Below are 24,818 nucleotides of genomic sequence, written 5' to 3'. Positions count from 1 at the left end.
TATATGTCCGCGCGAAATTAAAAAAAAAATACGTAGCCCATGTGTTGCTCCAGACTATGCCACGTTTACGTATGTGCCAAATGTCATCAAGATCCGTTGAGCCGTTCTGGAGATACCTTCTAACAAACATCCAAATTAAAATATTATTATTACTAAACACGAAACCTTCAAAATACATTGACCTCATCGGATCGGTAAAAAATAATTATACCTATACTTTATTTCCATTCCGTATAGCCTTTGTGTCTTGTTACACAGAATCATAATAAAAAATAAAAAGTGCAAGTTTTTGTTTTGTTTCGATTCATTTGGTATTCGGGTGTAACTCATTCCCATTCTAAGAGTATTAGTGTTTGCATGTATTTTACGTTATCTTATCGTTGTTATATCAACTTTTGTGTTAACATTTAAAAAGCTGAAGAATAAACTAGTAGGAGGCTCTTGTTGCCCTATTTCCATGACAAGCGGGTATTTTGCATCAAAATTTTAAGTGTGCTTTCATCCCACCAATGCGAGGCCTCTTTTCAATTGCGAGAAAACTTGTAAGTAAAAACCCCATTTGAAATTTGAATGTACACTTGGAAATTACAGTCTAGCACATTAGTCGTGAAGGTTTTTGCGACCTATATTAGCTTTAAGTCTGCATTCTCAGTTCCTAATTGTACCTCGTGGCGCTAGCTTCGTTCATATTATACAAATACAATTTATTATAATTTACAAATACCATATAAAATATTGTGACTTTTTATATATCCTTAATATTAAATTAAGGCTTACATTATTTAAAAAAAAAACGTTTGGGTTGTAAAAAGCTATAACGGTCTTTGTAAAAGCAAGCGGCCATTAAATGATTTGCTCAAATGAGCGAGGTTAGGGATGGGCCTTAGACAGTGTTGTCGTCAACGAAAGGAAACGTTATTTCCTTTTTCTCAAATTGGCAATTAAATAGTTGATTTTCTCGATTAGTTAATCATACATTCTAAGAAGAAAAACTAGAGGACTGTTGACGAAAAAGAAAAGACAACCTGTAAAACAAGTATGATAATATAATAACTCCTATGTAGCATTTAACTAGTTGGACGAAAAACCGTCAACCGGTTGAAACAACATTGAATCAACCAAATCGGACATCTCTAGTACTGTTGCTAAACATTGGCACTGGTCAATACTTCATTTTAGTTTGCTTCTTCCTAGAAAACGTTTATTTTTAATTCGCTCCTTAGACTTGAGAAAACGGTATAATTTTTTTTAAATCAATAATAGAAGGGCGTTTTGTTTCCAAATCTTAATCTTTATTATCGAAGATAGTAGTTATCATATTATATTATTTATCGCGATATTTTCTCTATTTTGCATTATATTGCTGTGCAGTTTAAGTTAATAAAAATTTAAACAGTGGCTCGTGGTTCTCAAACTGTTATGTTAATATCCTCATAGTTTAAAAGGTATTTCTTTTTAATACTACTTGTGTGCTTAAATTATTTGATTTACTCAGTTGATGAAATATTTCCATATTGAAATTTTCGCGAGAACCTTGTTAAAACATGAATTATTGGTTAGGTTACGTGTTCGTCGTTTAAATCGATTTGATACAAATACTTTATATAATTACATATACCAGGAACTATGTAATATTATAATTCCTTAACCCATTAGAGTTATATTATCATTAATTGTTTCTTTTTTTATTAAAAATCATAATTTATCTAAATATGATTTTATTATCAACCAGATTATTTTTAAAACCAATGCTTACCAATCCTTTTTATGCTTAATTGTTTTACCTTTAATAATGTTTAGTTGTTTATATAGTATGTTACAAAATCGTCTAGTGAGTAGTAAGCAAGTATGTTGACTTTATTATATACCATTTGCAGGTGCAGGCAATATTAAAAACATGAAGGTTGATAAAAAATTGTTGCCTGTAAAAGGACATTACTTTCTTTTTAATGCTGGTGAGTGAGATTTATTAAACATTATTGAAAATTAATTTATTATTTCAAGTTCTTATAATACACATTTTATCTAGTAGGTTTTACGGTTATATCTTATCAGAGTTCAAGCTTATTCAATATAATAGCAGGCAGCAGCAGCAGGCTTATTCAATATAATAAAATATATGGTCAACCATGATCCCAACTGAAGTTAGGTGATGATGTGGTTGAAAGACTCTTTAACTTAGTAGATGTCTATTCACTCTACTCTTGAAGGCCATGTCATGCTCGGATGGAAAGACTTTCGACTCTCATTTCGCCTGAGTAACAATGTCCTTGCCATTTTCTATAGAAAAAAAACAATATTGTTATACATATGTTAAGATAGTTGTAATTCAAACTTACAACATACTCATGTGTTTATTACATAATTTAAATATTAACTTATGTTTTTTTAGGAACTGCTCCCCTCGTACCATATCTATCAACATATGCTCGCCAGTTGGGATTTTCCTCAGCAACAGTTGGTTTAATTTATACAGTCTTACCAATATTTGGTTTAGTGGCAAAACCTTTGTTTGGAATAATAGCAGACAGGTATGTAATTATGTAAATTGTTTAAAAAAAATAACATTGATAAGTTTGAATTAATATATGAAAGTATTAAACTGAATTTAAAGCTAATAGCGAGCAACAATCTTTAATAGGATTGAAATAAAGAAGAGCTGAATTGGTGTTAAGAATAAAAATATTACATAACACTTTATTATCTGTTTTTAACATCATCTTTATCTTAATATTGGGTGTATTAAATATCTTTATATGAATACAGTATGCCTATTGTATTACATACAAGATCCTTGGTTCATGATTTTGAGCTATTCTAATAACTCAACAATTTTATTCAGTTTTATTTGATTAAATCACATATTTCGGCAGTAGTTGTGCCGAACAACATTATTGATATGTATCATATTCAAAACATATTTAGAACAATAAAATAATTAATTTGACAAAGAATGCTAATTAGATTTGCAACTATTTTTGACCAAATGTCTAATTGTGGTATGTACGCAATTTCAAACATGCATCTCTGGTATGCTACACGAAAAACGAGTTTGTACAAAACATTATAATGCAAATTACATTTTTTTTGTTTTCATATGATTCATGGAAATTAATCCTTTGAGTATTGCTTTGGCTTATTTTGATTCAATATGAAATAACATGTATGGTCTGACATTGTAACAAAAACAAAAAATATATGACTAAAGAACAGAACAACATAAAAAAACAACTTAGATTAAAGAAAAGAAGAAAAAAAATTTGGAATGCTTTCAAAGATAAAAGTATAGCTATTCTATGAAAATATAGTAATAAATATACGTTATATTTAACAACTAAGCATTCACAATTCGACCTTACTCACACGGTTGTATATTCCTGACCCGTGACTTGGGTTCGCTACTAAGGTTGATATATGATAACTAATACATTGCTGAATTAGTAAACAATTCATACTTAGTTTCTGCTTGGTTACTCACAGATTATTAATTATGAATTAAATAAGTTAATTACAATTAACAACTTGTAATTTAAATTTATATTGACTGAGATACATAAATATTAAAAATGATGAAATTTGATTAGAGGTTAAGTGATATAGGTCAATGATATAGAGTTAACAAAGGTCATATTGTTCCATATAAAATTAAATTAAATTTTTGCAATTAAACAATTCTTGTAATAAAAATAAATGAATACTTTCACTTTGTTGAATGTTATGTTTCTAAACGTTGATCTGTCAAACTGACCTGAGGAGAAACCTGCAATAGGGAGACCCTTAGTTTTTTCTTACTACACATACTTCTTTCTTACAATTATTCCCTTTTAATATAATGATCTAAGGGATCTATAAAAGTAGATTATTGTTAGCGTCATTTTATGTAAAAATGAAAAAATAAAATGATAAAAGATATAAAATGATAATTCAGTTTAACTTAATCCACATTCAAAGTTTATCTAGCTGCAATTAAGATAAGTTCCTTAATATAACTCTATTTCTTTGAGATAATGAATAGCAACTGTTTTAATATTATGTTGCTATCCGCTTTATTATATGTTTAAAATGTTCGTAAAATTGCATTCTTACATAATGCAACTTAAAAAAATATATTTTCATTATAACAATGTAATTATTATTCATTAATATATCACTAATTATCTCTACAAGTTGTATAAACGAATTGTCAATGAAAACACACAATTTTATAGTGTTACATCTTTTGTTACAGATTTAAAAGACAAAAATTAATATTTCTTATATTCCAAATTGTGACAATAGTTAGTTTTTCTGCTATATATACGATACCCGGTGACACAGAGAACATTCCTTCTGTACAATTGGAGTGTGGCAATGGTGCATCATTTCTTCGCAGTTGCTATCAAGATGCAAATTCAATTAATCAGTGTAGTAAAAACTCTTTAGGAAATCTTACTGGTATCTCAAAATGTAATGTAAGTATATTTTTATTTCAAGTAATCCAGTTTATCGTCTGGTAATATAACGGTTTAACTCATGACTAGCTGTCGCCCGCGACTATTTCCGTACGGAATTAAAAAAGAAAACAATTAGTGTGTGGAGAACACATAAGCTACTAATTAAGTTTTTTGACTATGTTCTACATCTATGCCAAATATCAGCTACATCTATGCAGCCATTCTAGAGATATCTTCTATCCAAACATTCTAATTTACAATATTAGTAAGATTAAACTATTTTTTATTGTTTTTACAGATGAACTGTGAAATGAACTCTCCCAAAATGTGGCAAACTGTTTGTGAACATTGGCATATGCCTCAATATTGTTACAGTGAAACGGACTTAATAGAATACACAGCACACATTAATAACGCTGATATAAGAGATGATCAATGTTTGTATTTAAATGCAGATGCAGTAAAATTAGATGGTTAGTATATCATGATTTAATCGAGATTAACGGAAAATGTCTACCTTAAATATGTATGAAATCCAATATGACTGAATCTATAGATGGATGCTATATTGACTGATTTATTGGTACTTACAAAAAACTTCATTAGTAACCTATGATATCCCATGAGCCGTTAAACATTAAGTCAAAACCTATAGGTTTATAAAACCTTATGCGCCAACCCGTGAGTGGGATAAGGCCACTGTGATGTTGGTAAGATCTGATGAGCAATTCTGCAGATATTTTCTAACAAACATCCATCTATTCATCCATATCCAGATATTCGAATTTATAAGATTAGTTATGAAATTTAATATTTATTTAAGTGCTTTGAATTTATTATTTTAGGATACCCTTATACACCACATTGCCACATTGGTGATGGCTACCGTGATCTAAATCAATCTTGTGCTATGAGTTGTACCAACCCAAAGCTGTCAACGGCGATAGGCAGTACAAAACCAATAATGACTTGCTCAAATAAATTGCTCAATTTCCGACTATGCTCAAACAATTCAAATGCTCTCAAAGAAGCCATTAACACAACTAATGATGAATGCCAGGTATTTTATTCAAATTACCTATATAAAAATGTATGAAATTATTTAAATTGTCAAAGATGTACTCAGATCTGGGATTTTTAATAGTAATAATGCAGTATTAAAGTAATTTAGTCATATTAATCATATTTATTTTTTTAATTGAATAATATTTCAGGTTTCTTGTGACTTAGATAAAACAGCTCCTTGGCGTCTTATGGAGATTTGTGAAGCTTGGCAAGCGGATGAAGCTAAAACTTGCCGTCCAAAGACCAGAGTTGGGACTGAATTTCCTAAAAATCTTTCATTTGTTGGCAGTGCACTGCTTTCTACAGTAATTACTGAAGGGGAATGTTCATTTGTTCAGCTTAATCATATTAAACTGCCTGATGGTATGAATGATTTTTTTTAAATACACATATGACGTTTAGCAGATGCTTAATAGGCTAAAATGATGGAAGTTTTCATCTTGAGATGATCTAAGGATCATCACCTATTAATCGGCTCAAGAGGAAAAATTTCACAAACACATGAACATTACATCAGTTGTGGTGACCATAACACCAAAAGTCTTAGCTGAATGTGACAGACATAACTGGGTATAAATTATAAAGTCCAAATGACCTCAATATTTTTCTCGCTTATAGTGTTCTCTCTAACTTGAGCTTGGTCCATTAGAACTGGATAATGACTTAGAGGTTTTTCGCTTATCCAGATTTTACTGTATTATAACTTAATATTGACAGTAAATTTTTGACATACATGGGTTAATTTTTGCACATTATTTTTTAGGTTCCATTCACTATCCAAACTGTATGAAAGAAGCTGCATTTGAAACTAGAAAAGATGTATTCTATCCAAGCTGTAACATAAAATGTGACAATGCGGCTGTAAGTATACCGATCTTACTTCTTACTAATATTATAAATGCGAATGTTTGGATGGATGAATTTTTGAAGGTATCTCGAGTATGGCTGTATGGATCTTGCTGAAATTTGGCACAGATGTCAAATATAGTATGGAAGAACACATAGGCTACTTTTTTTTTAATTTAGCGTGCACGGAGTCGCGGGCGACCGCTAGTACTAAAATAATTTGCGCAGATACGCTTAGCAATGGCTATCTTAGAGACTATACAGATAAGATTTTGATGACAATGGTAGCGGTTGATACTTTATGGATCTAATTTATGACTTTAAATGGTTACATAACATAGAACAATATAAGTCAGACTATAACCAATATATAAATAGTATGTATTGCACTGTAAATAATGAAAAAATTGTATTTGTATATGCAAACTAGCTGCCGCAGGCGACTGCGTCCGCGCAGAAATAAAAAAAATAATTAGTAGTCTATGTGTTCTTCGAGACAATGTTCTCCATTTATGCCGAATGTCAGCAAGATCCCATGCAGCCCTTCTGGAAATATCTTCTGACATTTGTTGGATGTTTATACATCCATCCAAACATTCGCATTTATGTTATTAGTAAGATAAATAAATATATTTTATTTTTCTTTTACAGATAAATGAATGGTTTCAATCAGCAACAGACAGTCGTAATAATTCAACACAATATACGAGACAGTTTTGGCTTTTTTTCCTCTTGATGATAATAAGTTGGATCGGTCAAGCTGTTGTGGTGACTTTTGCAGATGCTATCTGTTTTAATGTTTTAGGTAAGAACGTTATATATATTTTATTTAGTATTCTTTTACATAATTCTCTAATATTTCAAATACAGTAACATAGCTAGTTGTTTAAATATTATAAACTAGCTGTCGCCTGGGACTGCATCTGCTTAGAGCTAAAAAAAAGTAGTTAGTAGTCTATGTGTTCTTCCTGACTATGTTTTACATCTGTGCCAAATTTTCATCTAGATCCATTGACCTGTTCTGGAGATACCTTCTAGCAAATTCCATCCATCCATCCATCTAAACATTCTCATTTATAATATTTAGCTTTATAATATTTAGTTTTTTTAGTCTTAATGAATTTCCACTTGTTAATGTAGTAATTTTGTATAATAAATTTCAGGACCACGAGTTGCTTTGTATGGTAAACAAAGACTTTGGGGTTCCGTTGGCTGGGGTATATTTTCTTTGTTAACTGGTACATTAATTGATTTGTTCAGTGACGGTGCCTACAAAGATTACACGATCGCTTTTATACTTATGTTTGTATTTATGTGTGGAGATGTTATTGTTTCATGCTTTATTAGGGTGAGTTAATTAATTTTTATCTTACTTTAATGTTATACTAGGTTTTGACAGCTTCGTCTATGCAGTATTGAAAAAACTTTAGTAAATAGGTTATATGTTCTTCCAGCCTACATCTATGCTAAATTACATCGAGATCATTAAGTCTTTTTGGACATAAGTGACAACAACCATCCATATATACAGACTTGTTTTTATAATAAGCTGTCGCACGTGACTCCGTCCGCGCGGAGTTTAAAAATAATAAATAGCCTATGACATCCAGACTATGTTGTACATCTTTGCCATATTGTCAAGATCAGTTGAGCTGTTCTGGAGATACCTTGATACAAACATCTATACATACAAATTTTCTTTATTAATAGTATATATTTTTTTTTAATTTTAATTTTTGGTTTTCAGAGTGAATCAACAAAAATTTCAGTTAATATTTTAATAGATGTTGGTACTTTACTTTCCTCAATACCGACTCTTGTGTTTATGCTTTGGACAATATCTGTCGGGCTATGCACAGGTCTTCTCTGGCAATTCCTCTTCTGGCTTCTAGAAGATATTTACGGCTGTGATAATTCTGATTATGTTAAAACGCTACAAGGCTTGGTTAGTGCTATTCAGACGTTTGGTGGAGAAATACCCTTCATGTTTGCATCTGGTAAGTGATAAAAAATTTGTCAATTATTAATACATAGTCGAAAAAATCGAAAAAACTATGGATGATTAGTTTGATAATTCATTATTAAATGAATTTGTGATCATTATTTTTCAATTATAATATAAATAAAATTGTTTTTTTTTTCTTTTTCTACTTTATTCTTCATAATTACATAAAGAAGAAAATATTAAAATAAAAAATTGTGGTGTTAACAAACATAAAAAAAAACATTTTTTAGCTAATTATAGCCAAATAACTGTAATTAATTTTAAAAGTAATAAAACACTTAAATTACAGTACTTATTTGTTCGATTAATTTTATGACAAGATCTATACTCGATAGTTGACAGTTATGCGCGTACGGTCTGACACTATGACAACCATCCATAAAGTACAACATTAATTCTCATACAAAATTAATTCTATACTTTATAGGCGTCAATTGTCAAACTAATAAAATAGACAGACACATTTTAGTAATTTTTAATGTTTTTTTTTAATTTCCAGGTTATATACTTAAAAAGTTAGGTCATGTGAATATGATGAGTTTAGTGCTGTTTGCCTTTGGTATACGTTTCATTTTATATTCTCTTCTGACGAACGCATGGTGGGTGCTGCCGATAGAGATGTTTCAAGGTATTACATTCGGAATGTTTTACCCAACGATGGCTTCTTATGCCAATGTTGTGTCTCCACCAGGAACCGAAACAACTGTACAGGTAATTTACTTGACTTTATTTAAGCATAACCACAACATATATACAATTTATTAAATAGTATTAAATATTGATAAACATAATGTTTACAAAAATTTAGGTAGATGAAAGTTTTGGAAATTATTGTAAAACTAAAGGTCGCCTGCGACTCTGTCCGCGCGAAATTAAAAAAAAACTTAATTGTAATTGTAGACTATGTGTTATTCCAGACTATGTTCTATATGTATACCAAATTTCAGCGAGATAAATGCGTTCGGAGATACCTTCAAACAAATATCCAATCCATCTTAGTATTTGCATTTATAGTATTAGTAAGAATAGTTTTAAATCTTTTAAAGTTAAATAACTTTTTTTATAAAGATTTTTTTATGTTCATTTTACTATTACAATTATATCAACAAGTCTTAATTAAATATTACAAAGTATAGTTCTATTCAAATATCTTTATAGCTCAAGTAACTGCGCAATGCTCGCCATGCTTACACGTCACAAAACCACATTATTATTTAATACCAAGTATTAATAAGTAAAAAATTGTTTTCAGGGTCTCGTTGGGGCAGTTTTTGAAGGAGTTGGCACATCTCTTGGCAGTTTTATTGGTGGCAGATTGTACGAAACATATGGTGGTTCAAATACTTTCCTATGGTTTGGTATTGGGTCACTCATATGTTGCGCTATTCACATCTTTGTGCAGTACTTAATAAAGGATAAAGTTCGTAATGCTGAACTATCGAAAGGTAATGAACCAGTTGCTGCTGAATTGTAAATTAAGTTTTTATTTTGATAATGATATTTGTTATATAAAAGTATCATTTATCGTTTACTTAAATAATACGTACTTAGGGGTTAAAGGTAGACGGATTTTTCAAATTATTAATAAAAAAAAAATATTTTCTTTTTTAATATTCGACAATTAATGGCAAATTTTAATTTAATATTACATTTTTTTTATCGATTTAGCTTAGATTAAATTTCTTTGTTCTTGAACCTATTTGACAAAAAAAGACAGTTATCCATCCCACCAAAAAATTTTGTTCCCACTTAATTGTTATTGCATTTAGAAATAATACTAGATAATTTTACATTCCTTAAATTTCTTTCTAAACATTACTTAAAATTGTGCATTTTTTTTAAAATAAACTATTCTTAATATGTAAATATGTATAAAATTAATATATTATAAATAAAAATATTTTTGAAATAGTCACCTTACGATAAAAATTCACCGTCTACTTTACGATAAAAATTAATATAGCTACTTAATATAAAATTTAATTAAGAAAAAAATATATAATTTTGCGATCAAAAGTTAACTTTCTAAAAGCAACTATCATTTGTATTTATTCTTATTTATTACTATTTATTTCAATCTTTTCTATTTATTTATTTTATGTCTTGGTCTCTTCTTGTTTTAATAAGGTGTTATAAAAATTCTAATAGTTTGTAATAATATATAAGTATGTATAATGTTATTAAAACTTAATGACGGCTCGCTATTTCGCATGAGATACACAGAACATAGTTTTATTGGGTACCGACGACACATGAAGGAGGCGTAGACAGCCATGCGCTCGCATTCTTATGTGCGCAGTCCCACTCCTGCGCAATTAGACACTCGCCATAATCTACGAGCCGTTATAAAGTTTGAATATTATTATACATATTATTCTTATAGATAGTTGGTGTTTAATCATTCCATATGATAATTGACCAGACTAACCAGTAAGAACCACTGCCCAAATGTTTATTAAATTTGCTTATTAAAAAAATTTTATAAGCAAATTTAATAAATTACTTTGTAATTATAGGTAAAATTAGGTAGAAGGTATGAACAAATTAGTTGATATGTATTATATATTCTATAAAGTATTTACATAAGGGGACAGTTATATGATAATCACATTATTAACTATGTATTTAATTAAAACCTCTTTTTTTCAAGATATTTACTTAATTTGTATACAAAATTTGTTAAATAATTTACCACGTTCAAAGTATTTTCTCGAATCTAAAACAATCGATAGCTGTCCTTTTACAATATTGGCTGTGTTTTAATTTTCTTCGAATTTGATTTTTTTTGAATATCGTGTAAAGGTACATGTTCATTGGCCCGCGCTGAACGCACCGTACGCACTACGGACGGATTAAACGGATTTGCTAACATACGTTCACTGCACCAGGATTTTTTGTATACTTACTACTGTTTTCTTGTTGTGAGTTGAAGTATCCGGTCACGTACCTGCGGCTGTGGGCGATGTCAGCGGTTGATTTGTATGACGTCACCGGCACGCAACGCATTTTTTGTTTATAAATACCGTCTTTCGTATCGGTAGGCGCGGATAATGAACGAAGCGCTATGTAAAATCTAACAAAGCAAACTAAATTCCGTTTCCGAGCCGTGCGTGCGGTGCGTACGGTGCGTCCGGTTAGGGCTAATGGACACGTACCTTTACTGTTTGTATAAAATTCGCACATGTGAAGACTATTTATATTATTTAATTTTAATATTTATTATATCAAATTAAAAAACAAATTTATATACTTATTTTGTAGGTGTATTCTTAATATAATATGTATATTACAAAAAAAAAAACATTAGCGTATTACTAATATATCTAGACATTTTTCATTACGCCTGTACACTGTGATCTTTGAAACGATTATAGTTAAACTTGACACTTGCAATAAAGGTGAAAGTACTATGCATAACTTTCTCCATAACTCTACATTAGTACGGATTAGGGAGTTCAGCATAGAGATTGGACGCACAAGCCATCTCTATCTCATATTTTCTCTCTAGGCCATTTTTTATGTATATATTATTCAACTTTTTGCCCATTCATACAGTATTAAGACAAGTTCCTGTTTCCTTTTTTTCTCTCTCGCTCTATCTCTCACTCTCTGTATCGCTCTATGTCTCTCTCTTTCTCCGTTGCTTATGAGATCTTGAAAACAATGAAGAGGATTATTTATGAAAGAATCTGAATTCATTGTTATACGATTTCTTTATATAGATCTTTCCCTTGTATTATAAAGATTAATTTTTGACTGATTTTTTTTCAATTATTCTAGTATTATTTCCAATAATAAGTTATTTGAGATGCATTTATCTATGGTGCTTTTGTATCTCGAATTATCCTCGAAAAATATCTGTATTATAATACTATCAGTTTATGATGTAACTTAACATTATATTTATAAGATGAAATATATGATAACGTTCAAAATATGTTTCAAATATGTATATAGGAATGTCAAAATAATTAATTTATAAGAAAACTCTTTACATAGTTATTACAGAAACAAGCCATATTTGTAAAAAAAAAATATTATTTTATTTGTACAATATTTTAAAAATTTGGAATATGTTTCTTCTGTTTATTACATCCATTAAATGGTATTATTTTTAATAATTAGATTTCAGTAAATGTCAAAAACTAAAAAGGTTTTATATGAGATTATTAGTCCTGGGGGATGCATTTTTTAATTATAGTTGGGTTACTGGTTGTGATGATGTATTGAAAAATAAGTTTTCGAAAGATGTCTATACAATGTCCCAGAGGAGAAATTCTATTTGTAGTAGATTTATTAGACACGTGGAAAAAGTTCTGAAAAGCGCAACTATGATGACCATAAGATTTTGCAACCAGCATGCATTTATGACCATCATTACCAAATTTTTTTTATATCAAATCGACATCTATATTCTACATTAAATTCTAAATTGCCAAGTACTAGTGAAAGATGAGTGCTCGAACAAATTTGACTGGTAAATCTTTAGATGAATGTTAGAAAGAGATGGCTATCTAGACATGTATTAGTGGAAACGAGAAAGATAGAGAAGTACGAAAGTTTACGTAATTACTTTAAAAGACGAGATACGAATGCAATTTAATATTTCCGATTTTATTTATTTCTAAATTTCAAATGTAGACCAAACTTTTATATTGAACTTTTTTCATTTTATTATTGTGTAATGAAGTGTATATTTTGAAAAACTTTCAATTGTCATATTATTGTCATCGGCCATTTACTAATCATCCCTTTTTTTTAATTTAAGCTTTTTATTCATTGCAAAAACTTCGACTCCTTCGATTCGTTCATTTTTTGTTTTTATTTTTTTATGTTCAGTAATCTAATCCGATAAGATTATATACGGCCAGTTATTAATTACGAAATGCAAGATATTTCATTTTTGTCTGTGATTTTTTTAAACCTTATAAAGGTTTTGTTATCGCCCTTATATTGCTTATTGTTTTTATTATTTATATTATTCCTTTTCGACTGCTCAATAAATGACAGGTCTGTCGATTTAATTTGATTTTGACAGAAAAATCAATTAATTTGACATTATACGTTTTTTTTTTTATTCAACGTAATATGTTCCTATTATATCCAGTATTATGTTTATATTTAATGTACTTATTGAAAATAAACTATTAGGCAATAAAGCCTGTGTTTGATTTTTTTTTATCGATTACTATTTGTTTATTTAGGATGTCTGTATTGTTTGTTACAATGTTTGTATTAAAATTGTGCTTACGAAATTGTTAACGATATGTGATAAAATGAAAAATGTGTCCGCAGATTGTTATACGGGTGTGAAGAAGCAAGTATATTCCAAATTTTTATTTTATTGCTTGTATTGTATTTGCATGTCTGTACATCACAGAATACTTCCTTATCATTATGCATGTTTTTTTTGTTGCTGTTTGCATGTTATTAATTTTGTTGTTTTTTTTTTCTTACAGCTTACTCATCTATTATTCGTTATGAAAATTTATACGATCCAAACTGTATATTTCAAGAGATGACAGATTTCAACGCGGAACACTAAATAAGTTTTTTTTTGGTTATAGATATTTTTAGTAAAATCCTAAGAATTGTGCTGTAAATTGTTTAAGGTAGTTTTTAACTTGATATCAATTGTTGGGGGAAATGTTTATTAGCTTTTTTGTAGTTACAAACATTAAAACTAAATTATGACGACTTAAAGACAGCATTAAATAAAAAATATAAGCTCTTAATAAAGCAATAGGAGAGATTTTTAAGAAAAAATTTGGTTTAATCATTATTGTATATTTTTGTTTCGTAATTCTCTTTTTATTTTTAATAGTAAAATGTCTATGAACTGGAATAGTGATTTTTATAGAAATTCTACAAATTAGTTTTAGTAAATACAGATTTTCTATTTTCTTTGCTAACTTATTTACATACTTATAAATTTTAAGGTTCAAAATATAACTTTACAATAATATTGTAGATGGAATAGAAACTCAAAACGAAACTCTTGGTTGTTGTTTATACAGCATAAAATGATTTCAAATTAAATTTGTTATTTATCTTTTTATTTAAGAGTTATTTTTAGAATTTTGTATTTGTAGTTCCGAATAAGGACCTAATTTTTAAGTTTGTAGGCAGCTGTAGGTCTTTCCGTTTTATATTTTCACCAGAAAAGTTGTGTATAATATTTATTACATAAGTTAATGGGTTTCGACTGCTGTTACTTGTATTGACATATATTTTTTTGATTGATTTGGAACAGATTTACGTGTATTTTAATTATTGTGTGCAATGGTTTTTGACATAAGTTCTGGGTATTTAGTTATTAGTGTAATAGAATCTTTTGAATAGTTTTATGTATGAAATAAAAAACACCTTTGTTTTATTGTGTGTTTAAAATTTTCGTCAGATATTTTTGTCTTTTGAATGTTATGTATAAATACTGGATTCCACAACTATATATGATGGATGCATGATGGGCCGGGTCGACCAGTGAAATTATAGGAGTGAAGTGTTAGCAATTCTACGTTTTGTCTGATGAGTTTACGTGCCTGAGGCTTAATTTTTCACTACGTTCCCTGTCCACCATTTTCTTATAAGGAAATATAAGGAAGAGGAAATAAATTTGGCAATGAAGGGGATACATGGGAAGGCGAAATATTTTATTTCTGTGCATTAAAAGTAAAAAAAACATTGCAATCGCAGATGTCTATCGGAAGTGGTCGGTACGCCATTTAGGTGGACGCTTGCTCATTTGCCACCTTATATATTAAAAAAAACTAAGAACTGGACATGCTAAAAAAACTAACGAAGCTTATGAAATCATTAGATCATTAAAATGACAAATATAAAACAACTTACGAAAATTACCTGGGTATACGTATACATATGACAATTTATATTAAAAATGGCCCAAGACAAAAGTAAATAAATGAAATCAACGGATAAGTATCTAAATATAACAAACTGAACAAAGTCTTTCGAGATTATTAGTTGTACCTTTTTTTAGTCTATGTTGCTGCACATATAATTTTATATACTGTGGAAATACACTATTTGGCATTCATAATCTTTGACAGTTGCACATCAACTTCACCAAACTTCACATTAGATTACTTCAGATCGAACGCTAGAGCCAACCGCCACTGTTTTATTAAAATTAAGTGATTTATAAGTCTGACTCAACAATTACTTTGTCATTGAGTGTTCGGAATTAAAATTTATAAAAATATGGTCACAACGATATAATGTTTTTGTGTATATAGTGTCGTATCAAAATATAAGAGTTATTTGGAAATCTCCACGTTCGTCATGGGTTCCCGATTAAGGTAATTTTGTGTAGATTTAATTTATTTTACTACAAGAACGATATACTTTACTTTCGTTTTATAATATAATTAGGAATATAAGTACATAATGGAACTGCAATACATTGGATTGTTGTTATATACCTTGCCGTTTTTTGCTTCATCCGTAGCCACTGTACTTTCTTTTTGTGATATCATGTTTTTATTGTTATGATTTGTATTAGACTTTTACTCTTAGACGTATTATTTTCTAGTGTTCAATAACTTTTTCGTCTTAAGTATTTTTTACCTTTGTTATGATTCTAATTAATGAAAAGAAAATTTCGAAATACCCAATGAACATTTTTATTTGTAGCATTTCAAAGATAGTACCGTTTCCCGTTCGATTATCAAATTATTGTGCATGAACTCTGATTGTTTTCCTTTTATCTTTTTATGATGATAGTAGCTTCCTAAATATGGCTTTGTAATAAAAAGATATAAATTATTTGTATAGTTAGAACTAACTTGAATATATTTTAAGTAAATAAGACTTCCTCCTCATTACAACAGTAAGGCATTATGTTGTGAATGTTTAAAATAATATTTTTATGAAATAATCACATTTTATAAATGTTCTATTAATACTAATTTCAGAGACACGGTACAAGTTCTGTTTGAACTTTTCTGCGAAGTGTCACCCGGCGATAATGTAAAGGAACCTTATATACTGAGAAAATATCCTGAAACATATGGCAAAGACGAGGAGCTGAAGAATATCCCAAAGTTCACTTTTCCATGCAAAATTGATAAGTAAGTATTTGATATTCCATGTCTGTGACACTTTTACTGAAACATTTTAAGGTCTCTGTACTTTGAAAGAGAATGAGAGGGATAACAAAATTATTTTATTAAACTCGTTTATAAGTGGAAAAATAAAGGTTTTGTGTACTTTTGATATTGTTGCAAATTATTGTATTTGATCAATTGATGTTAAGTTTTATATTACAAAAAATTAAGCTTAAAAGTTTTGAAATGGTAATAACTGAGCAATGCAATCTTTGATTATATAAATATGCCCATCACATTATTTTATTAAATCATAGACAAATATGTATATGTTAATTGATAAGAATAACTTAATAAATTTATTATGAGTTTCTGAAACTAAAATCTGTATTTAAATCATATTGTTATCTCAGAAATATTGATAGGGATAAATATGTTGTAAACAGGGATTTCTGTCTCAGAAACCCACAGGTAATAACATATCTGTACTAAAACATTGTTGATATCAACCTCAATTTTAACTGTGCATCATAAAGTATGTAACGCACGCTCTGTTATTATATAACGTTCAATTGAAAAACGTTCTTTGTCGTCCAATTGAATGCGTTTGAGTACAGCATCTGTCTGACTACATTAAGAGGCAATTTTAAATTTGGAGGATATACATTTTGCAATCCGATTTTTTTTGTAATAATTGATATGTCTGTTACTAATTTCTTTACTCAAAGTCATTCAGAGGTTATTTAAACATTTATTGATTTTGCACCATACATTTAAATAATTATATATACCATAAACATAAATTTAAGGATCTCCCTTAGTGTTCATTTACTGAACTTCATTACGCCAGTAAATTCATGTTATAAATAATTTAATTACATTAGTATTTGTTTGCACAGCTCTTAATATGGAGTGTAAAAGGGTTAATAATTTTTATTGTGATTTTCATAATGAGTGACTGACTATAATAATTATTATGTTAGTCATTTGCATTCAATGTTAAATTAATTCCTTCACCTTGCTTACTATGTTTTACAATACAATAGTGTTTAAACCTTAAAGGACAATACTTGTTTTCTGAGTAAACTATAGATTGATTGCACTCATAAGATATTTAAAATTATAGCAATATCTCAACCTCACAGTTATTTTAAATGTAGGGTTCACAAAAAAATTAACATATTAATGCTAAGACATCAAAGAAATTATTTGTGTACTCTGTATGAAATTACAAATACACAGTCAATCCACTCCTTCATATTTTCTTCACTATATTGTTAAATGATTTAATGTTTACTAATGTTATAATATTATCCTTTTCAGTACGTACATTCAACATTATTCATTTGTGTTGACTTCTGTTGATTCAAAGTACACATTTTGTTTTTGCCGATACGACCCAAAAGTGAATACAGCGGTGGTGCTTCTTTCACATTTACCATGGCATGATATATTTTACAAGTAAGTATTATTTTTACCTATAATTCATAAGAGTTGGAAACTAGGTTAGAATTAAATTTGTTGTCAAAGATTATGTAAGAAATTGGCTTGTGTAGTGTTTTGTCTTTTTACACTGACAGTATTTTTTTTTAATTTAAAATTGTTTAATGTTAATTGGACTTAAATGCCAGCGTGACTTAATATTGCGCATTTAAAGTTTAGTTGTCCGCATATGCGAAAGTAATCTTCAAAATATCTCATTAAAAAATTAAGAATGTGCGCATACTTTATTTTTTTATGTTTATCTGTGGGATATCAGATTAATGATGGATTTATTTAATATTGACTATTGCCATAGATAAAGACATTAATTTTTTTTCCTTTAAAGTACGATTGATTTGCCATGCTAATAAATTGTTACTTTTGTTGCAAAGCAGTCGATATTTGCTGTATGCCTACGGCGCGGATTTTTTTATAATTGTTATGTGAAATTTTGCAGTTTTTACGACATGAAGTACATCATAAATTTATAAGTTTTTATAATTTCGATAATTTTATTAATTTTAACAAACATAAAATAGAGTAGTGAATTAAAAAGTTCTAATGTCTTGATGTTTTTATTGTTTTTTTTTTTAATTTGCTGTGCTGCTCCTGTTTCATTTTAATGTATTAAAAAATTACTTGCATATTTATGTTTTTGCAATGCATCGCAATGCTCAAATCAAAACCTTGACATAAATCTGTTAAAAATTATGTAATATTAAGTGTATATATTTTTTATTTTTCAGACTTTTTACTGTGTTCCTACTTCTCTTTATATATACTACCACAATTTTACCGAAATCTGTACAGTATTTTATATATGGGGCGATATGTACAAAAAATAATAACATTTTTTTTGATACAATTATTTTTATGATAATTTATACTAAGATATTTATATTTAATTTGCGAAAAATAACACGCCCTTAGAACAGACATAACTTGCAGACTTCGTTTTATTACAATTGTGCTATCACTCTTCTTCACACTTTTTATTCTACATCATTCTGTGGCAAACTTTAATTATATTATTATTTAATGATATTTGATTTGCATACATATTTATGCATTGGTTGTTGTATTAGAGGTCAAACACTTGACTTATAATATGTAGGTTCGTGGTTCAAATCCCACCATGTACTACAGTGTTTTTCGGTTTTCGTTCTTACGGTGAAGGAAAACATACTCTACATACCGGTGAGGAAATTTAAAGCCATATGTGAAGTCAACCAATCCGCATCGGGCCTGCCTGCCCTCAGTAGGAATATATAGTAAGCTTATAATTATGATTTATGTATTAAATGTTTGTCAATTATCCTTTCAGGTTACTAGACAGTATCGCACAGTTATTGAATGGTCCAGAAAGAGATGGGTTGACGTCATTTCTAGAGGCATGTCGCGCACACCCACCTATGTCCGGGCATACTCTGAAAGTTATATATAATACCGGTCAGAGTATGTTCACTTACCAGACACCAGATAACAGGCTACCCAGTATACCTGAAGATGTGAGTATTTTTAGATTAATTAATATAAGAATTTAGTAACTTCATTTTGTTAATTTGTTTTTATGAGCACTATACACGTTTGCTGAGGCTTATCGAATGAAGGCGAATTGCAACGTATAGATAGTAAGTTTGTATTGCTTGTTATCGATCGACGTTGCACGCGCCAAAGTTTACGTGCTCAAGCACATGCGCAAGCGCCAACGTGTATTTTGCTCATTTGGCATAGCCCCACATGTGCCGGCATTCGCGACAGCTTGTCTGCTTTCGGAGGGCTGTCGGTTTTTTTTCACAAAGTCAGTGGTTTTCACATTGGTCCGTGCGTCGGTAGAAATTAATCTCTTATTTAGATTCGATACTTGTATAGACTTGCCGAAGGTATCGACTGTAGTATTTGACTTTTATTTATATTAATTTGCCTACACTCGTGTTGGCCACCACTCGATTAGTGGTCTTTTAGACTATGTTCTGTATTTATGTCAAATTTCAGCGAGATCCATGGAGCCTTTCTGGAGATACCTTCCAATAATCATCCATCCATCTATACATTCGCATTTATAATTTAGCGAGATTAACATTGTTTATTATTAAAAAGTAAAAATAGAGAAACGTATATTTACTTTTAGAGTAATCTCACGGAGTACTTCAGTGCTGTTGACGTGAAGTGCATGGCTGGATTATGGGCGGCTTTACTGCAGGAGCGCAGGATAGCGATTGTCGGGTCAAAGATATCCCGTCTCTCAGCATGCGTGCAGGCAGCTAATGCGACGCTATTCCCGATGTCGTGGCAGCATATTTTTATACCCATACTACCTAAGCATCTCGTAGATTACCTCTTGGCACCGATGCCATTTCTCATTGGAGTTCCTAGACCTGTTATGGAGGTGAGAATATTGGAATGTTTTCGTTATCTTAAAACTAGCTGTCGTCCGCGACTTCGTCCGTGCGGGATTAAAAAAACTTAATGAGAAGTCTATGTGTTCTTCCAGACCGTGATCTACATCTGTGCCAAATTTCAACGAGATCCATACAGGCGTTCGTGAGATGACTTCAAACAAAAATCCATCCGCCCATCCAAACATCCACCTATCCTTCTATCCTTTCATCCATCCATCCATCCATATATCCATCCATCCAACCATCTATTCATCCATCCATCGACCCATCCACCCTCCCATCCATACATATATTTGTAAAATTCAAATTTATATTCACACAAATTATCACTGCAAGCTAATCCTTTGATAAATTGTATTATTATTTTGATATGATAATTATCGTCGGTTTCTGAGATCAAAATCTTCGATTAAAACGTACTGTCTCTGTTTTTTTCAAAGACGACAATATATAAAAACGTCTCAGAAAAAAACGGTAATAATAGAATATCGGGTATTATAATATGTATATGAATATAAAATAGAATATTGATTTTTATATAACCAATCATTTTCGTTACAGATTGTAAGAATGTCGGAGATAGGAGATGTAGTTATATTAGATATAGATAAAAATGAATTAAGATCTCCATTTAATGATTTAGAAAGTCTTCCGCCTGATATGGTAAGTTAGACGCATGCGCAGGTTTTTCTCCAGCGTTGAGTTGGCACGTCTGGCAGAAGAGTACTCTTGTTCCCGACGTGCCAAATCGAATTCTACGCTACTTTTAATACGTTTTCTTGCATAGCAGTTTATTTATATTTTATTTTTTATTCTGTTTCAGGTGTCAAATCTAATAAAAGCTTTAAGTAATCGAAATGATTTAATTCTAGGCGACGCTGTGTCAAGAGCGTTTTTAAGAGCTCTGGTATGTCTTATTGGTGGTTACAGAGATGCTGTGCGGTTAGTATTATAATTTTTTATATTTATATCATTACTAGCTGTCGCCCGCGATTTTGTCTGCGCGGAATTAAAAAAAAAAACATAATTAGTAGCCTATGTGTTCTTCCAGACTATGTTTTATATTATATGTATGTCAAATTTAATCGAGATCCGTTCAGCCGTTCTTGAGATACATTTAAACATTCGCATTTATAATATTAGTAAGAAGTAAGATGTATTTTTGGTTAATATGTAAACGATCACATAACATCGCTAAAATAGCGAACACTGACACCACTACTTCATTGGAATGCCTTTTCAATCTCTTGTGATATTTTTGATTAAACTTATAATACTAACGTACTCTTCCTGGGTACTTAGAATTTTAAGATTTGAATTTATTTCGCTGTTTTTATGTATCATGGCGTGCTGCTTTTTGTACGTAAGATTAGTATTCTGCATTTCCTGCAGCATATTTATGTTATGAGCTAGTAACTCGTCTCTAGAGTTGCAGACCTTATAATCATATAGGTTTTAGATTCACCGTATATGTTAGTTTGTTATCAGCGAACAATTTGCTGTTTCTGCCCAAGATCCAGTAAAGATTTCTATACCATACCTTGAGTTCGTCTCTTTTTGATTTTATGTGTTGGTTACACGTTAGTCGTCTGTCGAGGGGTAAGCTCAGATATTTGACGCAGTTTGTATGTGGTAGTGACGTGTCGTCTAGCTCGAGATAGTTGCAGTTTTCTTTCCGTAGAGTAAAAGTGTTGTGTACAGACTTAGTACCGCTCACTTTTATCCTCCAGTCTTTCAGCTACTTCAATATCGAGTGATGAACATTTTGTAGTTCCTTTGTCGCAGTATCCGGTTTTTCGTTATTGGCAAGTATAGCGGTATTGACCACAGTCGTAGCTGTAGTAACATTAGGAACCCGTGGCAAATCAGCTGTATACTTTGTATACAGAATTGGGCCCAATACTGACCCCTGAGGGATTCCAGCCCTAATTGGATAAAACTGTGACGTGATCTCCGATTCCTTAACCTGGTGCAGTCTTTTAGATAAGTAGCTTTCGAACGATATGTTGTAGCTGTGGGGATGGTAATTTCTTATTTTGCATAGAAGACATCGGTGTCAAACTTTATCAAAAGCCTGTTGTAAATCTTCCAGTCATTTTGAGATTCGGTAATTGAGTTTTATAATAAGGAACATTAATTTGTTCATTTGTTGTAGAATAAGGTGATTTTTTTCTGTTTGTCTGCGTTATAGTTCTTCAATGTAGTTTGTGTTGGGTTTTGGGTAGGTTTCTTGTTTCGGGGTTTTCATAAGTTCTCCTAGTTTCAGTGTTGTGTTGCGATTTTGTGATAAATTCTCACGTTGGCCTTGAATTGAATGGTGGGTTATTGTTTTAATTCGTGTTTGTTGTTTATTTCTTCGTAAAATTCGTAGTCTTTGTAATTTGTAGCATGCGAGCCGTCACACAAAGCGCAAGTTGCAGGCGTGTTATGGTCTCGTTTTTTGCATTCGGAAGTTTTGTGCGATTCCCCACGTTTAACGCAGCGGTATGGTCTAATGCAGTAATTTTTCGAATGTCCGTATTGTTGGCATCTCTCGTACTGTACTATATATTTTCTCTTTGCAGGATCTTTAACTATGATTGATTGGGGATGGATATATTTAATGTTATTTAATTTTAGAGAGCAGGAGCAAAATTTCCAAGAAAATGTAGAAGTGGGCTTTTTGTCTGGTCCATAGTTGGCGTTAATAATTTTGCGTGACATAGTTACCCGTTGATTCTATTTCTTCTTTGATGAATCCAATTGGTATAGACGGATCGAGCTCACTTATCACTATTCTATAACATGTCTGATATTTTTTATCGATGGTATGGCCAATTAGCCCATCCTCCCGTACTACCGTGATTACTTTTTTTGAAGATTTCAGCATCGCTGCAATTTCTTGTCTGCTGGTATTGTAGATTTTGAATGTAAATTGATGTTTCTGTTTGTGGGTAAATTTTAACAAGAGGGAGGACAGATGGCATCGGGTTCAGAAGCAGATACATCCATAGGTTGTGCTGTTAGGTTTTTTTTGGCGCTTTCAGCGGCATTTACTGACCCAGGAACCTGGTCATCTACTCCAGCGCAGGCTTCAGTAACATTGCTAACTCTCAAACCCGGATACCTGAGAACGCCGGGGGATAGTTAGATCGCATGACTTCACGTATGTGAAAAACGAGTATTCGTTTTTCGACGTTTTCATAGACAAAAAAGAGATAGGAAATATTTATTGCATTTTCGCAAGGTGTCACGATTACTATTTTAGAAGTGATTTAGTAATTCTTGGCTTGTGATAGGCATTTGAAAGGTTACTTAACTGCCGCCTGTTGCTCGGCATTACTGTTCGGCGAGTAACAGGGTGGGAAGCGAATGATGGTGATCATACTTGCGGACGCGAACTTCCTCGAAATTGTTTTACATTAAATTAAACATAAAATCTTTGTTTTTTCCAGGATTGAAAAAGGACAACTAATAACTTTCAATCCAGAAGCTTTTGTTAAAACAAGGAAAAATATGCAACCGTTTTTGAAGAAAGTGTTACAATCACAAATATTTCAACAGGTAATTTTTTCTTATTCTGCTCTCACATTAGATATAATGCGCACATTATATATGTAATGTATAAAGCTCTATAATTTCACATTAAATAATCGAACCTTGATAAGCCAGCGTCCAAAGGATTGCAATATTTTTCTCGTTTATGAAGGTTTCTCTCAAACCTGAGTTTCTCGCTTATACAGGTCATTTGTTGCTATCTGGCAATGACTCGCTTATACAGGTTTCTCTCAAAACCGAGTTCCTCATTTATGGAGGTCGTATGTCGCGAGCAGACAATGACACGCTTATACAGGTATCTCTTAAATCTGAGTCTCTCGCTTATGGAGGTCATATGTCGCGCGCGGACAACGACTCGCTTATTTTATTTTATTTTTTATTTATTTATTAAGACAGGCCAACAGCATACATATAAAAATAGCAGAAAAACAAAAATCACACAAACATTTTACATATGTATGCCAATAACAGGCATGCACAAATTTCGTTAGACACATTTAGACAGAAGTTTCTCTCAAAACCGAGTTTCTCGCTTATGGAGGTCATCCGTCGCGCGCGGACAACGACTCGATTATAGAACATTCTCTCAAAACCGAGTTTCTCGCTTATGGAGGTCATCTGTCGCGCGCGGACAACGACTCGCTTATAGAAGTTTCTCTCAAAACCGAGTTTCTCGCTTATGGAGGTCATCTGTCGCGCGCGGACAACGACTCGCTTATAGAACATTCTCTCAAAACCGAGTTTCTCGCTTATGGAGGTCATCTGTCGCGCGCGGACAACGACTCGCTTATAGAAGTTTCTCTCAAAACCGAGTTTCTCGTTCATGGAGGTCATCTGTCGCGCGAAAACAACGACTCGCTTATAGAAGTTTCTCTCAAAACCGAGTTTCTCACTTATGGAGGTCATCTGTCGCGCGCGGACAACGACTCGCTTATAGAAGTTTCTCTCAAAACCGAGTTTCTCACTTATGGAGGTCAACTGT

General features: G+C 31.0%; 2 protein-coding genes across 5 annotated transcripts in view; both read left to right on the top strand.

Annotated features, from left to right (window-relative positions):
• The first annotated feature begins 333 nt into the window (after positions 1-333).
• On the top strand, positions 334-14,145 carry Sugb (Sugar baby transporter). Of its 2 annotated transcripts, none has more exons than XM_013323999.1 (14): positions 334-542; positions 1,878-1,955; positions 2,393-2,531; positions 4,229-4,451; positions 4,732-4,906; positions 5,279-5,493; positions 5,648-5,861; positions 6,262-6,359; positions 6,996-7,149; positions 7,508-7,692; positions 8,092-8,341; positions 8,849-9,060; positions 9,602-9,794; positions 13,809-14,145. In XM_013323999.1, the coding sequence occupies exons 2-14, from the start codon at positions 1,898-1,900 to the stop codon at positions 13,892-13,894; spliced, it is 2,202 nt and encodes a 733-aa protein (XP_013179453.1). In that variant the 5' UTR covers positions 334-542; positions 1,878-1,897; the 3' UTR covers positions 13,895-14,145. The 2 variants fall into 2 exon arrangements, with proteins under 2 accessions (XP_013179453.1, XP_013179454.1); XM_013324000.1 differs by lacking the exon at positions 334-542 and adding an exon at positions 1,176-1,445.
• A 1,324-nt stretch (positions 14,146-15,469) lies between these two features.
• LOC106126433 (DENN domain-containing protein 1B) overlaps positions 15,470-24,818 on the top strand; it is a 20,526-nt gene continuing 11,177 nt past the window's right edge. For all 3 annotated transcript variants that reach the window (XM_013324104.1, XM_013324105.1, XM_013324103.1), the window contains exons 1-8: positions 15,470-15,668; positions 16,284-16,439; positions 17,739-17,876; positions 19,222-19,405; positions 20,029-20,286; positions 20,861-20,962; positions 21,123-21,241; positions 23,734-23,842. In XM_013324104.1, coding sequence (XP_013179558.1) covers positions 15,652-15,668; positions 16,284-16,439; positions 17,739-17,876; positions 19,222-19,405; positions 20,029-20,286; positions 20,861-20,962; positions 21,123-21,241; positions 23,734-23,842 — 1,083 coding nt within the window. In that variant the 5' untranslated portion in view covers positions 15,470-15,651. The remainder of the gene's footprint in view (positions 15,669-16,283; positions 16,440-17,738; positions 17,877-19,221; positions 19,406-20,028; positions 20,287-20,860; positions 20,963-21,122; positions 21,242-23,733; positions 23,843-24,818) is intronic.

This window comes from Papilio xuthus, unplaced genomic scaffold (genome assembly GCF_000836235.2).
Source record: "Papilio xuthus unplaced genomic scaffold, Pxut_1.1 DF825017.1, whole genome shotgun sequence".
NCBI lineage: Eukaryota > Metazoa > Arthropoda > Insecta > Lepidoptera > Papilionidae > Papilio > Papilio xuthus.
This window is presented reverse-complemented; position numbering and strand designations above follow the sequence as displayed.

Coding starts and splice junctions, on each gene's coding strand:
- Sugb (XM_013323999.1), top strand. CDS start 1,898: ATGAAGGTTGATAAAAAATTGTTGCCTGTAAAAGGACATTACTTTCTT. Junction 5,862..6,261: donor TCATATTAAACTGCCTGATG/GTATGAATGATT, acceptor ATTATTTTTTAG/GTTCCATTCACTATCCAAAC. Junction 7,693..8,091: donor TTGTTTCATGCTTTATTAGG/GTGAGTTAATTA, acceptor TTTGGTTTTCAG/AGTGAATCAACAAAAATTTC.